An 18,321-nucleotide genomic window follows, 5' to 3' on the forward strand; every position below is an offset into this window, starting at 1 on the left:
TAAGTTAGTTTCAACAATAACCCTGTATTACCTTTGCTCTCCAGCAAACATAACCAGCACACTTTCATGAATTTCTCATCTGAAAAATACAATACTGTACTTTAAAAACATCTAAAACTTATTTTTAAACAAATCTTTTTTTGTTGTGAAAGTGATCTATACAGCCTCTTCCACAAAACACTGTAATGTCTCTTCTGCTATTTTGGAGGGCAAGCATGTATGACATTATCAAAGGAAGGCACCAAGCCAGGGAAAACTATTACAGTATTGCTAACATTCCACAAATTAGAAAACACGACCATCAGGCTTAAAGACATTAATCTTTTTCAGTTTCTCACATTCTTAATTATTAACATTTAATAAATATTAAATACAGTTAATATGTGAAGTGTCCAGTTACACTTACTTATTTTCCACATAAGCATTAAAATTATCACAGCTAGTTAGGAAATTATTTATTTACAGATATACCATGAGAGAATAAACAGGATGGGGGTGGGGGTGACAAAGGTCTTTCATGTCATCATGTCTCACTATACAAACATTATGAAATAGCCTTATAAATACACCACCCTCCCCATCCTTCACCCAGCACTTAACGACCCTTGCCATGTACGCAACATAAGTGTGTTTAAGTACATAATGTGCAAGTTCATTTTTGTAACAACAACTGTTCAAAGTTCCACCACTATTTGTCAGTGCTACACTTGCATACCAAGCTTCCTTTCAAGGGTATTTATTATCATCATCATTATTATTATGGCAGTAGCTCAGCCTCAGGCTAGGCACTGGATTTAGGAACATTCAAGTAAATATTTATCAAATGAAGGCACGAACCCTGGAAGACAATAGCCTCTGTGTCACGGGACATTCAAAAGTCCTAAATATCACTCAGGATGCCAATACTAGGGGCAAAAAGACAAACAATGCCAAACAATCTTATTTAGAGGCAAGTTGCTCGAAGGGACACACAGAAAGCAAGACCTACAATCAGGCACATATGAAAGCATTATAAGTTATTACAGTCACCATGGTGTCAAATTGCCCAGTCTTAATAGTTTCCTTATACTGTATACTATACACCTGCTGTACTTTAAAAGGCTAGAAACCCACATAAACTGCACAATTTCAATATAATGTTTCATTTCATATTTAAGTGGATTTTTAAGATAATTTGCCCTCTTATAAAACAAAATCAATAATTCATAAAATTACTCAAAAATGACCTGATGTAAATTTACACATTACTTTGAGGTGTATAAACATTTTAAGTGATTTAGTTAAGAGCATTACTGGGATACTAGTCCCAAAATTTAATTAGTTACATAAACTTTCATGAACTGTAGCTGAAAATGTACAAGCTATATTTTACAGTACCAAATCAATACCATAAATGGATTCAAAGAAAAAATATACTCTAAAAGTATAAAATACCATTAATTCATAAAACTACCACTGTTCAGTTCACAGTAATGAAAGTTTGCACACTGCATAACAAAGACATCTGCCAAAGCTTGCACCAATATTTGTAAACCATTAATTTAGAAATTGAAGAAAACACACTAGCAGAAAAACTTCCTCCGATTACAAGTCAACAGATTGGGTTACCGTTTCCCTAGTAATTAGGGCAGGTATATTTCGAGTTCATCAACAGTCAAAATACTGTATTATATGGAAACCGGAGAAATTATAATTAATTCCCTTGGTTAAATATACAATGACATTTCATCACACTGCTCTCCCATACAACTGAACCGAGATTGCTTTCTGCTCCTCCAGCACAACCAATTTAAGTTGGCCTGAAAACATCCCCATTTTTTGAGGTCTAAAATAAACAGGGACACTAACATAATGATCAGGCTTGATGTTGAACTGAGTGTGACGGACTGCAAAGGGCCCTTTAATAACACCTGCCGTGACCTGAAATTTGTACAAAAATTTGTATTAATGGTAATAAACAAAATAAAATTCTATTTGTATTAACAGCACTTAGAATGCCTCTTTCACAAGTCAAATTTTAGGTTTCAAATGCAAAACAACACATTATAAATATTTTGTCTTCAAAGTGCCGAATATTGTACCTAATAACTATGCCAGGAGTACTGTACCGATAACAAAAGGGCCACTAAATGTAAATCAAGCTATCTGAAAATACAGTACTGTACTGTACAGTAGTTGCCAGCACCTACCAATGAAAACATTATAAAATGCATAGGCTTCCTCAGCAATCAGTTAAAAATGGAAGTCAACATGGAATTAGGAATAATATAACATTATGGAAGGATACAAAGCAAACGTATATGACATATGCTTGAGGAGAGCTTGCCGAGCTTATATGGTCATTTTGAACGAGGGAATTCATTTATAACAGGAGACCGAATCATTCATAATGTGGCTATCTTTCCTTCCCCACTTTCCTATTTATGTTTCTATACTTTTCTAATTAATTTATTAACCTAGAAGTAGGCATCCAGCATTCAGACAAATATTAATTCAGAGTTGACTTTCAAGCACAAAACTTGACTTGTACTGGCTCGTTACTTTCAAGCTCCTTTTCACCATTAACTATATCAGATTTACAAAGACTGAGCTCCAAAGTGTACATGACAAATGACTGAAAATTATACTTTTAACTAAGAATTAGGTTAGGTTAGGTTAGGTTAAGTTTAAGAATTAGAGAAACCATTAAAGAAAGTACTAATGTCATCATTGTGAGGAATGGTTGCAAACATAATTACTTTCATCCACTGTTTGCCAGCAACCAACTACTGTATAATGATGTGGCATAATCTGAACCATTAATAAAGTGCTCCCAGTCAGTTACTACACAGACATGCTAGAGGCACAAAGCTCAAACTTTACAAGATGTAACTCACTGCATTTAAACAGTTGTATAAAGCTAGTAAATCTAGTCGAATGTTGAATCAAATAACTCAAATCAAATAATAATATGTATAACTATTACTGTAAGGTTAAGAGTGAAGAAACAACAGATACGTACAACATGAAGAACACCGTCCAAATTCCTCAGCTTCACTTTCATATGATTTTCTCTCATTACTGGTGTATCTGGGAAAGTAATAGTATCCGACACCACCTGGACTAGACTCTCAGTGTTATCCATGTGCCGCAGGTCACGCTCACTACCCTGGCTCCCAACCGTGCTGGTGACGTTACTGCTCGCTCTTGTTCTCTCACTGTTTGTTGCTGATGTGCTGAAACAATACAAATGACAGACTAAACATTATTTAATAATAATAATGTTACTAAGTACAATACACACATGTAGGCAATTTGCCAAATTTCAGGTTTCATTTTGACATTTTAGTCAGTCAGACTTCCTCAAATGAGACAGACAAGGACTGGGTAAATGTCACCAAACAGATTTTCCATTTCTGAACTTGTCTGGAAAAATGTATGTATTACAATACACAAGTTAAAAAATACTGTAATAGTAACAAATTGAAAATGAAGTGTTGGCTTTGAATGAAATAGAGCAAAGACAAGTGAATTTTATGATTTTCTCTTATAAATACTGAGTGTGCTTATTTTACTTTTTAACTGCAATAAGCAAAAGCTATTTATGTAAAATAAAATTCCTAGAATGCAATGGACTTTAATCCATTTGCCAACAATATGTTCCCAAATCAAGTATTTCTCAACCAAGTTCAATGACCTTTAGCCCCTCAAATGGCTCCTGTCATCCTCAAACAATAGACAGACAATGTTCCTGTCATCTGTGGGTGACAACAGGTACTCTGAGAGAGAACTCTATCAACATCAGAGGTCCGAGACTGTTCACGCTTCCACTACACATAAGGGGCATAACTGGCCGACCCCTCACAGTATTCACGAGAGAACTGCATAAGCACCTCCAAAGGATACCTGATCAACCAGGCTGTGACTCATACGTCAGGCTGCGAGCAGCCGCGTCCAACAGCCTGGTTGATCAGTCCGGCAACCAGGAGGCCTGGTCGACGACCGGGCCGCGGGGACGCTAAGCCCCGGAAGCACCTCAAGGTAAGGACATCAAGTGCCATATTAAATTAAAAATGCATGCTGTGTCTACAGTATGTCAAGCACCCATTCAGACTACCATCTTGAAAAATAAAGGTGCATTTGTGAGGGCCACAGGCCATCAGTTACGAGATAAACACCATGGCTACCATAGCTGTTGCACACCCATCTGCCGACCAATTCTCGCTAGCAAAGAAAAATAATGTTCTAGCATCACAAGCTGAGTGATAAAGTTATTGATTCTGAAGTGGTGTATAGTGATACAGATGAACAAATGAATGATAATGACAGATTTTGACAGTCCCAAAGTGAGTGTGAGGAACCACACAATCCTGTTGCCAAGCCCATGATGACAAGGCTACCCGACACACACACACACACACACGCCTGCAGGTCCACCAATGTTGGCTGTGATTGTAGCCCTGCATATAATTCTGCTGGTCATGAGGCCATGCAGAGAGAGATGATAGTACATCATTATCTGGATTTAGTACCAGATAATGATGCACATCACCAACACAATCATATTAGTGTTTGTGATGATGATGTGCCAGGTTAAGGTACTGAGGGGAGTGAGGCTGGCTACCACTACTGGCCATGTGGAGTCCAACCACTCAGCTGGTACACCCAAGCAATGTCGAGTAGTCACCTGTTAATGAACCCCGTATAATATCTACATGTTTAAATGTATGTGGCCATCATGGTGATAGAGGAAGGGAAAGTGCTTCATTGTCTTCCTTACATGGTCCTAGTAGAACTGCAACTGAATCATCTGGTTCAGATGCAGTACAGGTAGTTCTTCAACCACCCTCCACCATTATGTGGAATATTGGTCGTGATTTTGAAACTAATACTCCTGCCATAACTTATTCAAATACATATTGTTATATCCCCACAATATATTGTTCAGGATGAAACTTGCAAACTGGATTACTTCAAGCATTTTTTGATGTGGCGCCAGTGTAACACACTGGGTGGGAAACGAACAAGGTGAGCAACACAATTGCAATTGGGAATTTACCAGCCAATTCCCATATGCATCACTGGAAGGAAACTGCGAGGGAAAACTTACACTTTCCTGCCTTTATGCATTCTGATGAAACATGAAAAGCAGCACATCATGAATTACTAAAACAATGACTCTGCTATATCCACACCTATAATAAAAAGGAACTGTACATATCTCAGGACCTGTTCCTCCTCCCCAGGTGCCTACACTTTCATTATGATAATTCATTATATGGTTCTGTGCCAGGGTGTGTGACTTTCAGGAAGTAAATACCATTTAAATGCCACCGATTCAGTCTTAAGTTATTTGTTCTGTACAATTGTGAGACAGGATATGTGCTTTGACATGATCCTATATCCTGCAAGGGACACTGAAATTTCCAAGAACAATCTCCATGGGGTTCACAAGCAGTGATGCAAAAAACATTTGGCTCCTCTACTGAACAAGAGGCACATACTCTACACAGACAGCTTTAATGAGGGCTAAAAGGAAACACATGCCACTGACTGAGCTAATAATATCACCGGGTGAATGACAAGTTCACAAAACAGACATGTTGCAATGAAGTGGAAAGGTAAGTGTGAGGTCTGCACGCATACAACCATCCTCACTGGTAAAGTGGTAAACAGTGGCAAAGTGCATCATAAGACCAAATGCAGGACTGGGCTACAAATATTAATTTGCATTTGGTGAATAAATGTGATGTGATGATCGGTGCCATTAAGTGTGTTGGAAAATGTGTCAAGTAGGCAATGAAGTTATTTTTCTGCCTACTTGATTTGCCCCTAAATCAAGAATTTTGCCCCTAAAATGTTTTTGAACATTCCATAATTAATGTCGATATGTACATATCTTGTACAAAACATTACCTTCAGACAAATTTCACCGAGAGAAGCCAACAGGCTGTCTAAAAATACACATAAAAAATAGTAGGTGGCCTGACTGACAGAGTTATTGCTATTAGACAAGTGATGCAGGGTTAGGCTGTCATACTTCATAGTCATATCAGGATTCAAAAAGCCATAAAATACTATTTGAAATTAAAAAAATTTCTTTGTACACTTAACTGATATAGCATACCAAGTAACTTTTATAATAGTATTTTTAAGTTATAAATATTAAAGCAAAAGCATTTTAAATCAGATAAAGTTGAAAATATTGCAAATTTATACTATACAGTATATGATATGGATGCATGCAACGCTGGTAATTACTAAAAATCAAATCTCCAGTACCTGGGATATTTTATGGCGGGCATTCTAAGCTCAGTAGCTTGAAGATCAATATACTTCATTTTATCTGGGAATGGCACCCTAGATGGCAGTGTGCGCAGTGCTGAGCCATGTTGTGCTGCCACGGTCACAGGCTGTGTATCACTGCTGCCGTCATCTTCAGCAGGCAGGACGGTAATGCTTGCACACCGACTCTCATTTTCACACATGATCTGTGGACCATTACAATCTTCTAATTTATATATTTTAACACACACACACACACACACTATATATTAACCCATCCTCCTGAAATGATAATACTTATAGTACGTATTTGGTGGAAAGTATAAATATGTAGTGATAGACCACTAAAAAGCTGATGTTTTGCATTATTGAATTAGGCCAAACAGGGAACTTTTGAAACTGCAGTACAACCTAACCTCTCCTAGCAATGTTAGGCCTAATGTAGTACATTTGTGTGCTATACTAGACCCAAGAATGTTTCACTTTGATTTTTTAGCTTTTAATTTTTGAGAGTCTAGAGAAAATAAAGTACAAAAAGTGAACTTTTTGGTAGCCTATCATTATGTATCGTTACTTTTGACCAAATAAGTACAGTACTATCACTTCAGAAGGATGGGTTGAAAATAAATATCCATATACAAGTACTGTATACTGTACCACACACAGTTATTTTTAACTTGTCACATTATAATTACTCTTTCACTGTCATACTATCAGCAGTGGCTGGTGTGGCAATATTTAAAAAGGGCTCTATTACTGTCATCTTAGAATCACCACCATCAAATGTCAAGACAAATAGAAATATATACACACTTAAACTTCAACATACCTTGAGTGTTTGCGTCACAGGTTTAGTGAGTGGTTGAGGCATAAGAGATGGTATAATTTTAACAAGTACTTTGACCGAGCTCTGACACGGCAGTATGGCTTCCCGAGGGTCAATGTCCAGCCACCTACAGTTTGACGTGGCCTAATAACAAAATTGCACAATTATTCCACAGCACAGTAAGCAAGGAAGCATTCAACCTCATTACTATATAATCAAATAGTATGTGTGTGTTCACCACCTGGTAATCATGAGAAAATACAACATCCACAATCAACTTTCTTTTAATTTCTTCCAGGAAAATGCAAAGAAATAGATAAGGGTATATTATATAATGATAGAATAGAGAAGGTTTGTTAACCACTGCACTGCGCAAAGCGCCTTTAGGCGCTCAGAGAGTTGTGCTCTTTGTTTTTTAATTTGGCTATATTTTAATGTTTTTTAATGTTTTCATTACTATTTGTGTTTTGAAATGGAAATAGTTGACTTTGGAAACATTTTGACATTAAATTTACCTGAACATTTGTAAAAATAACAAAAATATGTCCTTGACAATTGCACCAAGACATTTTTGCCGAAAATAGGTGAGCAGTGCAAGGGTTAATTATATTGGTAACTATTAATTATTACAGCAACTAAAGCATGCACTTGAAACTCGGCAAGTGACATCACTTCAGTGTAGCCATGCACCATGGGCTTGCACCTAAATGGCACAGCAACCCCCAGTGGGCCTGCACCCAAACGGCACAGCGACCCTCAGTGGGCCTGCACCCAAACGGCACAGCGATCCCCAGTGGGCCTGCACCCAAACAGCACAGTGATCCCCAGTGGGCCTGCACCCAAACAGCACAGTGATCCCCAGTGGGCCTGCACCCATATGGCTAAGTGACCCCCCAGTAGGCCTTTACCCAATGACTGAAAGTCCCCAGTGGGCCTACACCTAAATGGTTGAGCACCCAATGGGCCTGTACCCAAATGGCCGAGTGCCCCCCAGTGGGCCTGTACCCAAATGGCCGAATGTCCCCAGTGGGCCTGTACCCAAATGATATAGATGCACTATAATCACTGAATAAAAATAAGACTCCTAGTGGAATTAGATGAACTACAGTAGGACCAGACAAGGAATTAGCCAAGACAGCTGAATCAAGCTACCTTGGTTGTACTCATATCTCCTAAATAGTTTTCAACAAAAGACTATAAACTGAAAATCTCAGCAATAAAAAAAAAAGCAAATACAGTTCCAATATTTTAAGTAGTTGATGAGCACAAAACTACAAGCCAATCACAAACATGAATTTCATCCAAAGTAAAGGAAAAAAATCATGACGAGAATGGTGGAGCACCTGGGAGAGGAGAGAGAGAGGGGTAAAATACTGTTGTTAATTTAACATGTCCACAAGGGCCTTGATGAGGGGTTCGAACCTATGAAGAATGACTAGTGCGCATCTGGGAACATCCCGCGCCTAGGTTCGAACCCTTATCAAAGCCCCTGTGGATTTGTTCATTTGATGTATAACATTATTGTGATTTGTGCATGTACTGTTGTTAATGTTATAGTCATTCCTGGCTAACTGAAGAGATCTACGACAGGATTATCAAAATGTGAGGAAAAGTGAGGATCTAAATTACAATACATTAAGTAACTGAAGCAAGCAACTTGAGAAGAAAGGCCAGAGGGAACATGATCATGGTGTACAGAATAATGAGTGGAATAGATAAGATGGACATGAGCAGCTTCCTTCAACTGAAAAAAAATAAAGTAAAATATCATTTGTGGATGTTGGAAACATAATGACTGTCAAAGAAACAAAGGTGTGTACTCTCACAATGCATGGGGGCTCAAAATATAATGTACAGTACTGGAAGTAATCATGGACACCACCTCCCACCCATGACTTAAACTGCTAATACAAAATTGAACTAGATCATCAAATGATTTAAATTCATCCGACAAATAGCTAGGAGGTAGTGTCCATCTCATCTCCATGTACACTGTTGATAAGCATCAGAAGCATATGCAGGGATGCTACCTTAAGGTTGTAAACAGCACCATTACAGCAAAGAATCAATCATAACTGAACAGCACCATGATAAAAATTTGTCTACATAAAATATACAGCATAAAATATAGAGAAACAATGAAAACATTAACATACACAATAAACAACAACTTTCAGCTTCTCTCGCTAGATCAACAAAACGCAATTAAAATGTACCTTACACATCAGTTTTAAATCAAATTGTATTTTTTTTTTAAATTTCATACTTTTAAATTAAATATATTTTAATACATTAAACATGTTTTGCATATATAAATATAATTTTTTTTTACTTGAATTAACTCACTCAGACCTAAACAAAACACCCAAGGTTGAATGTAATGAAACACCTCTTTCTGGGCGAGCCCCAGTGGCTCCTTGAAGCTCTCTCAAAGATTATTCCATTCAAATGGGTCACATCAGACAGAGGGGTTCTGCTTTGTTTACTGGGGATTAGAGCTAGAACCTGCTCCCCTCACAGAGGCAGAGAGTGTTAATAACAATTTGCCATCCCACTGGGAAAGCATCCAAAAAGTCACAAAGCTGGAGTTTCACAGAAAAGGAACCCTCGAAACCGGCAAACAACTCCACATGGAGTTGCACTTGGATTCATTCACATGGGACAAAATTCACTCAAACTAGATCAAAACTGGTTAGTACTCATTTCCATTGCTAGGCAGCCAGTGCCCCCCCCCCCCAATCCCCAGGTGGCTCCCTTGGTCAGTCCCGGAGGCGATGCTCAACCTCTGACAAACCTATAGGGAAGGGCGGGAAATGAGGAAGCCACCAGGGCTCTACCAGACAAGTGGCATTTCATTACATTCAACACTGGATTTCTGGAGAAGCCACCTGGTGGTGTGGTTCCCTGAAACTTACCACAGAAAACAAAAAAGTGAACTTACCAGGGAGGAGCGGGTGACAGGCACTAGGACGAAGAAGAAAACCCAGGCTGGGGGAGACAGCTCAAAGTAACATGACCGACTGGGACCAAGAATAACGATATATTAACTTTATAACATTGTTACAAATGCCAAAACCCCCTAGCTAACATATGTCCAGGACATGTTCAAGAACACTGCTGCCAAAGCAGCATATTTGTGAACATAATGATGCGAAGGGTAGACTGGCTAGACTAAATAACACTGAGGACCTGAGAAATGCAAACCTTCGAAAAGGGAACCTAAGAAACAGGGTCAACCAACAATCTGTCACAACTGAGGCAGAACCAGTAGACCACAGGTAACAAGTGAAGAGCCACCACTGGACACAACTGATGCACCCCCAGCTGAACCAACAAAACATCATTCACCAAAGGACCCCTCTGGAAGCCAGCCAACATATTCTTCACCAAAAAAAAGAAGCAAAAGGCTGTAAATAAACAAAACATCCACCTCCAGAGAAGTCAGAGTGCAGCTGGAGCATAGAGCCTTAAGAAAGCCGAATACAGGCATACCTCAGAATGCGAGTTTAATCCGTTCCTGGAGACGCCTAGCCTTCCGAAAACTCGCATTCCGAAGTTAATTTCCCCATAAGAAATAAAGGGAAATGAATTAATCCGTTCCTGACTACCCCAAAAACCCCACATCAAACTAAATTTTTATACCTAATTTACCTAATTCATCTAAATAAACCTACAAAACTATGTTCCAGTTATTACTTACCTTGCTGTCGAGTGCTGTAGGCGTATGGAAGATGGTGAGGAGGGGGGAGGAGGAGAGGAGTTACTGTTTGGAAGGGGAGTCCCCTTCCATAATCACATCAGGCAGTGAGGACCTTTCTGGTGTGCTCTCCCTGGGACGTTTAACCTGAGTGCCACTAGGTCCTGGTTGAGGCTCACTGCTCGATTTCCTCACCACAAATTTGTCCATGGAAGCTTGCTTTTCCCTTCTTCGCAAGCTCTCTCTGTAGTAAGGCATCACATTGTCATTGAAAAGATTAAGACAACGGCCTACTACAGCTTTGTCTGGGTGAGTATGTTCAATAGTTGTTTGAATCTCTTCCCACATCTGACACACCTTCTTAATTACTGCAGAAGGGACACTCGCTGGTGCTGTTGGTGCTGCTGCCACCTCCTCCTCCACTGCAGAATCATTCGCTGCTGTGTTGGCTTGCTGTTCCTGTTGAAGGGCTAGGAGTTCTTCGGTGGTCAGTTCTTCGTTGTGTTCTTCCACCAACTCCTCCACATCATCACCATCCAATTCCAAGCCCATTTGCTGGCCTAGACTAACAATTTCCTCAACAATAGGCGCATCATTTATAGGCTCAAACCCCTCAAAGTCTAGTTCTCTCACACCTTCAGGCCACAATTTTCTCCAGCCAGAGATCAGGGTTCTTTGAGTCACTTCTTGCCAGGCTTTGTCAACGAGTTTTAAAACACTACAAATGTTAAAATGCTCTCTCCAGAACTCTTTGAGGGTGAGGTTTGTGGCTTCAGTCACTTCAAAACATTTCCGGAAAAGTGCCCTTTCATACAGTTTCTTAAAATTCGCTATGATTTTCTGGTCCATAGGCTGAATTAGAGGAGTGGTGTTAGGAGGAAGGAATTTAACTGAGGAATTTATTGTATTGAGGCATCAAATCATCTTCCAAGCCTGGAGGATGAGCAGGAGCATTGTCAAGGAGAAGCACGGCTTTGAGTGGCAATTGTTTCTCCTGCAGATATTTTTCTATGGCAGGGCACAGCACTTCATTCACCCACTCCGAAAAAATAAGCCTAGTGACCCATGCTTTTTTATTAGACTTCCACATCACACACAAACGGGTTTTCTGCACATTATACTGTTTGAAAACCCTTGGATTTTCAGAATGATACATTAGCAAGGGTTTAATTTTCAAATCGCCACTCGCATTTGAACACAGCACAAGCGTAAACCTATCTTTCATAGGCTTGTGTCCAGGCAAGGATTTTTCCTCCTTGGTAATGTATGTCCTCTTAGGCATTCTTTTCCAAAACAGTCCTGTTTCGTCACAATTAAACACTTGTTGCGGTAGGTATCCCTCATCCTCTGCAAACTCTTTAAATTCGTCAATAAATCGTCCAGCGGCTGGTTTGTCTGAGCTGGCTGCCTCCCCATGCCTTGTAACACTATGGATACCACTTCTCTTTCTAAATTTTTCAAACCAGCCCCTGCTTGCCTTAAACTCTTTCTTATCTGCATCACTCGTTGCAGGGGTCTTCTTTAGAAGGTCTTCGTGCAACACCCTGGCTTTCTCACAAATCATGGCCTCCGAAACACTATCACCCCTCAACTCCTTGTCGTGTATCCAAATTAATAACAACTTTTCCACTTCTTCAAGTATTTGTGGTCTTTGTGCCGTTAATGTTCTTACTCCTTTTGCCACATTAGCACTCATAATCTTATTTTTCTTCTTAAGTATAGTGCATATTGTTGATGTGGCTTTCTTGTACTGCCTACAAAGTTCAACAACACGTGTACCGTTCTCATGCTTCCGAATGATCTCTTGTTTCTCCTCTATTGTCATCCTCACATGAGCTTTCTGGCCTTTATCCTTACCACTGGCTTTCTTGGGACTCATGGTGAGATATATAATAACAAATTGTATAGACAAATCACCAAAAATCCAACAAAACACTGAAAATCCGCGACAAGAATTGATGTGGGGGTAGTCACTGAGCGCGAGACAATGGTAAACTGAGGGGCAGCGGGGCAGAGGGGCGACGATTGCCGAACCACCACGCGCTAGGTCGGCTGTACGCGTATCAACAAACTCGCGTCCAAACTCGCCTCCCGAAGTAACCATCGCCTTCCGAGACAAATTTTTGGAGTAAATACACCTCGCCTTCCGAAAACCTCGCATACAGGGACAATCGCATTCCGAGGTACCACTGTACCTTGTAGGGCATATTACACATCTGCAAACATGCACACCATACTTTGCACCCGAAGGAACACACCCAATCACTGCCCTTAGGCAGCCTGGCGAGTGTTAGTCATAAAGCCCCATCTCAGAGCCGAGACGTCTGTGAGCACATCAAACAATAGGGAAGCCAGCGACATAAGAGCTAACAAAGGGTGGGCAAGGCCTGAACCTGCTAGTCTAGGAGTGGCAAAGGAGGCAGAACCAGAGAAACCAATACTAATCCGAGTATCTAGTGGGCCATTTTTGGTAAGGAGAACTGGCGCTGTGGATGAACCAAACGTCGAGTTAAGGGGCCTAAATGAATGCTCATTCCACTTAGGAATGAGCATTCTCATTTCCATTTCAAGAGCCAAATCCTGCCCAGCAGGAAACCCACACTGGCAAAGTTTAGGATCCTGCACAACCGCTCTACCAAATTGGGAAGTCACCTGAGGCTGATAAAACTACAGGCGGGGCAAAGTCAACAGAGTCCCAAATGAGGCCCAGCCAAGTCTGAAGCTGGGATGAAACCAACCAGAACTACTGAAGTTAGATTTGGCTTCTATCGATACCTGCCCTGAGGAAGAATCAAGTGGGCTATCTTAAAATTTAACCTACCATAGCTTTGAGGGGATGTGGAAAACTCTTTTCTTAGCAATACATTCAGCTATTTTCATTTCCACCTTTCTTTCCATGTCACACTGGTGCTTTGGAGTTGGGCTCTTAATTTAGGATTCAGGTGGAATATGTAAAGACTGGGCTGTTGTGTTAAGTTACTCAGGAGAAAACTTTCAAGTTCAGTTTAAACCACTTTTACATCTATACCCTTGAATTAATCAAATGTTTTTGTATCTTCCTACTACCAGTATGATCAAAAAAAAAAAAAAAAATACTGTAGTTACATGTTTGGTTCCCCATTGTCGTAAATAAGAAATAGGATTGGTTTTTTTGAGGACATACTAAGTCAGTAACTGACCTCTCCTAGGATGCAATACCTAATAGCTGGCAAACTCAGTACCTGGTTGCAAGGAAACACACCCAAACATGTTGACTTGCCTGGGGGATCAAACCAGGAAACTTTCAGTTAGGAATTATGGAAAGATGCCCTTAGGGTACAACCGAGCGTACTGTTCGTAAAAGTACTTCTCGTATGCACCCTAACTCAGATATTCTGTTTTCATTTACCTCAAACATCTGTTGCACATTGCTCAGATTGACAACAAAAAATACATTCGTAGATACATCAGATGCTACAACGGATAATGTTTGGGGGAAAACATCCCAAGAAAAGTTTTTCCCCGCCTCTGTATTGGCAGTTGCTTGCAAAACAGTACTGGACTTGGGAGCAGGAGGGATAGTACATCCACGAACTGTTTGCCCATCAACTTCCATTAGTCTGAAAAAAATAAAAAATTGCAAATAAGGAAAATGAGAAACACTGTATAGTGAGAAAGTCATTTCATTATAACTGTTACTGTTACGATCTGAAATACATCATTTCAATTAACTATTGTTCTATGGACTACAGTAAGGCAAGGTAATTATCAGGAGAAAGTGGCAAGCCATTGCAACTATATAGCACTTGGAAGGGATAAGGAAAACGATTTTGGAACTTCAGCAATGCCTGGAGCCAAACTCTGTCCATGGGGAACAGCGCACCAAGTTCAAGTTCTTGCACAACCCCTCAATCAATCGTCAAGTAATCTGGGGATATTCCAAGTCCAGATGGAGACAAGCCTGTAGGAATAGCAGAGCCGCCACCAGTAAGGAAAGGGAAGCTGACCAAGAAGCCCAGACCAGACCTAGATTCAGATGTGTCAATCTAGGATAGAACCAGCTGGGACCATCTCCAGAACACCAGGAACCCAAACCAAGCTGGTAATGGAACAAACCCTTCTTTGCAGACAAATGGACTGGCTGATCAGCCAAATGGACTGGCCGATTCCATTTGTCTGGACATTCCAGACAAATGGAATAGACTGACAAAACAAGCCAGTCATCAAGGAAGGTCAAAACAAAAGAAGTCACTGGATAAAGAGCAAAAAATGAAACAGGCCAACCTGGGTAAACTGAGGAACCATAAAAGGAGAACCTGAAGGCAGGAAGCCAGAAGCCCTACAACACACCCTAACCCGTTCCTGAACCTCAGAAGAAACAAGACGTGCCAGAATGAGTCATGGAAGTCCAGGGACACCATCCACGAAAAAAACGATAGCTACAGGTAGACCTGAGCTAGAGCAGGCATGGATAAGGTAAATCAGAAGAAAAATTACCAAACGTGAGACAGCGAGAACATATCACAGAGCAGACGAGTCTTGCAAAAGGACCGAGAATAATGCAAGTCAACAAGCATTAACACATCTACTTATGAAATTGTACAGTACATCTTTTCTCATTCTTTGGCAGCTTTGAACAACCAAGTGAACACAAGACCCATGAAATACTGCAGTTGAGGCCCAAAACCAAAAAGTTGCTACTGTAACTGCACAAGGAGCCGTCACGTGCCCACAACTTGGGAAAGGGCTAGAACAAATAATGCACCTGTGGTGCCAACGAAGCACAGCCCAAGAAAAACAAAGATAGAGCCCACCTAATGTTTTGATACCCTGTACAGCAAAAGCCAAGCCAAAACCCTAAGAGAAGGAAAAGGTTGTCCACTAGGTAGGTTGGAACAGGGACCTTATAATCGCAACCTAAAGGCCAAAGTCAGCCAGCGCTCAAAAAGTGTGTTTACAGGTCAAACAAGGAAGTGACAGTCCAATCCTTCAGGAGAAGGAGCTGAGAAATAATCAGCAAGGAAAAATATTGTTATGTTCTTTTAATAGAGTACTAACACTTATAAAAAAATCTAAAAGTCTTAATTTAATTTTGCTTACAGAACACAAGATTTGTGCTTTGAAATGTTTAAATTTAATAACGATTATGATCTCTATATCATCTACTCACAAATTCAAACATGTCCCATTTTTCTCCTTATCATTAATTCCCCCAACACAACTTCTTTCACTTATTTTACAAATATTTTACTGCCCCATTATTCTGTAATAATCATTACTACCAATGTCCTCATACTGCAAGAACAGTTCCTTTTATCAATTCAAATTTACCTGCTATGAGTAACAGTCATATCTGCCACGGAGCTTAAGGTGTCATCAGCATCTAAACATGCAAATACAGTGCTTGATGCCTCTTCACGTTCTCGACTTTCTCCATACAACTGAATCTGAAAGACAAACATTTTCTAGTGTGATGATTCTATGACAATATTTTATTTTATCACCATATTATCTAATATCTTGGCTAATGAAGTTCTAGTGAACCAGCAACCTCATTGGCTTTTTAACATGAAACTACATAAACGACAAGTCATATAAATAATACACACAATGAATTATCAAGTACTGTACCAATATATAAATTCAAATTTACATTTCGTCATGAACTTTACTGATGAGCATTTGTTTACTTCAATTTTAACATAAATGTACAAGCTTTGTAAAAGCAGAAAAAAAAATGTAGCACTCTTCCATACTTCAGTAATGCAAACCTATGCTATTCAGAAATGCAAGTAAACAATACAAGTAAACATTAAAGCAAGAGGACTGGGAGAGAGCTATGACTGTTACCAGAATATAAAGAACGAAGATGGTAGTGAGAATTACAAAGGCGTTCATTTACTAAGTAATTACCCAAGTGTAGTTACAGGATGAGAGCTACGCTCATGGTGTCTCGTCTTCCCAGTATTTGTAGTACTATAGTGAGTACTAGTGAGTGTAGTGAGCAATGTGTATGGCAAGATAGTAATTGGAAAAGTCTAAGAAATTACCAGGAAACTGGTCAGCAATGGACAAGGTAGTGCCAATCACATATTTTTGGTGAGATACCATGTAGAGAAGACATGAGAGAAATATTATAAAGCAGAAATGGCTGTTATGGGCCAGGAAAACCATTTAACAAACTTAATAGAAGACTTTGGAGTGTGATGGGCATGTATGATGTTCAAGTTCTCCTAAATGCCGAGAGAGGCAGGAGCGCCATGTTCTGACCCCATGTTGTCTAGGCTAACGTACATGCTATAATTCCATGTTTTGTTATTGTACTTCCTAATTACTTCCTATTACTCTTTCAAATTTTTTTATGAGATGTGATGTTAGTGCTATCAGTCTATAAGAGTTTTGCATCTGCTTTATTATCTACTTTGTGGCTTGGTATGATCTCCACTGCTTTAAGTATGTCAGGAATATCACCTGTATTGAGTCTCCACATCCAAATAATGTTCAGGGCCTGTGACATTTTTAGCAATTCTTGATGAATATAGAATTCCAGAAATCTGAGCCTGGTGGTCAGGGTAATATCTGATGTGATATAATGTTGGTATCACATTCATGAATTTGTTTGATTATCAATCTTCAGTATGATTAGGGGTTAACTGAAAACAGATTTACACTGTACCTTCAGTATTTCAATCACTTCTTTGTCATCATCTGTGAAAGTTCTATAACCTCCCTTCTTCTACACGAGGTCCAATAATAGATGAAGTTTCTGTTCTAAATTTTGCATAGGCGAAAAAGTGTTTGGGGTTCCATTATTTCACTGAAGGCCTTTTACTTTCTTTGCCTCTCCTGGATTTTATATGATTCTTTTAGCTTTAGCTCAAGTACAGTATTTCTATTTCTCTGCATACTAAGAAATGCAGCCCAAGTGGTCCAGCCCAACCACTTGGGCTGAACGGTAGAGCGACGGTCTCGCTTCATGCAGGTCGGTGTTCAATCACCGACCGTCCAAGTGGTTTGGTATCCTTCCTTTCCCCCGTCCCATCCCAAATCCTTATCCTGACCCCTTCCCTGGGCTATATAGTCGCAATGGCTTGGCGCTTCCTCCTCATAGTTCCCTTCCCTTCCCTTCTGCATAGCCTTCCATGTCAATCTTGGGATAGGGTGGAACATTAGATTTATGCAATTTGTTTATTTTGCTTCTAGAGGGAATTTAAATTTCCATATTTTTCTCTATTGTCTTATTGGTATATGACTTGAGCATATCTCTAATGTTAGTTTCTATTCTCTCAAAGCACTGATTTAGGTTTGTATCATCTAGTAGTTCTTCCCAGTGTATTTCTGTGAGGTCTTGGTCTATTAGTTCCCAGTTAATCAGTTTATTGTTACAATTGAATTTGCTGAATTCTCTGAGACAGGCTGCACAGGTCTACTGCTAGTTCTTGTCTAAACTTCGATTAGGTCATGTATTTGACATGTAAAAATGTATTTGTAATCATTATGTTCCTAAACAGTTTACCACTGTAAGTAAGGTCTAGAGCATTTTCTTTTGTATTTA

The 18,321-nt window shown here is 39.6% G+C and overlaps 1 protein-coding gene across 8 annotated transcripts in view; it reads right to left on the reverse strand.

Annotated features, from left to right (window-relative positions):
- Positions 1-278: 278 nt before the first annotated feature.
- Positions 279-18,321, reverse strand: part of LOC123772569 (centrosomal protein of 192 kDa) — a 63,110-nt gene continuing 45,067 nt past the window's right edge. For all 8 annotated transcript variants that reach the window (XM_045765831.2, XM_045765823.2, XM_069324255.1 and 5 more), the window contains 6 exons: positions 16,098-16,213; positions 14,176-14,386; positions 7,094-7,234; positions 6,262-6,470; positions 3,002-3,215; positions 279-1,920 (listed from right to left, as the gene is read on the reverse strand). In XM_045765831.2, coding sequence (XP_045621787.2) covers positions 1,729-1,920; positions 3,002-3,215; positions 6,262-6,470; positions 7,094-7,234; positions 14,176-14,386; positions 16,098-16,213 — 1,083 coding nt within the window. In that variant the 3' untranslated portion in view covers positions 279-1,728. The remainder of the gene's footprint in view (positions 1,921-3,001; positions 3,216-6,261; positions 6,471-7,093; positions 7,235-14,175; positions 14,387-16,097; positions 16,214-18,321) is intronic.

Source organism: Procambarus clarkii, chromosome 14, assembly GCF_040958095.1.
Source record: "Procambarus clarkii isolate CNS0578487 chromosome 14, FALCON_Pclarkii_2.0, whole genome shotgun sequence".
In the NCBI taxonomy this organism is placed as follows: domain Eukaryota; kingdom Metazoa; phylum Arthropoda; class Malacostraca; order Decapoda; family Cambaridae; genus Procambarus; species Procambarus clarkii.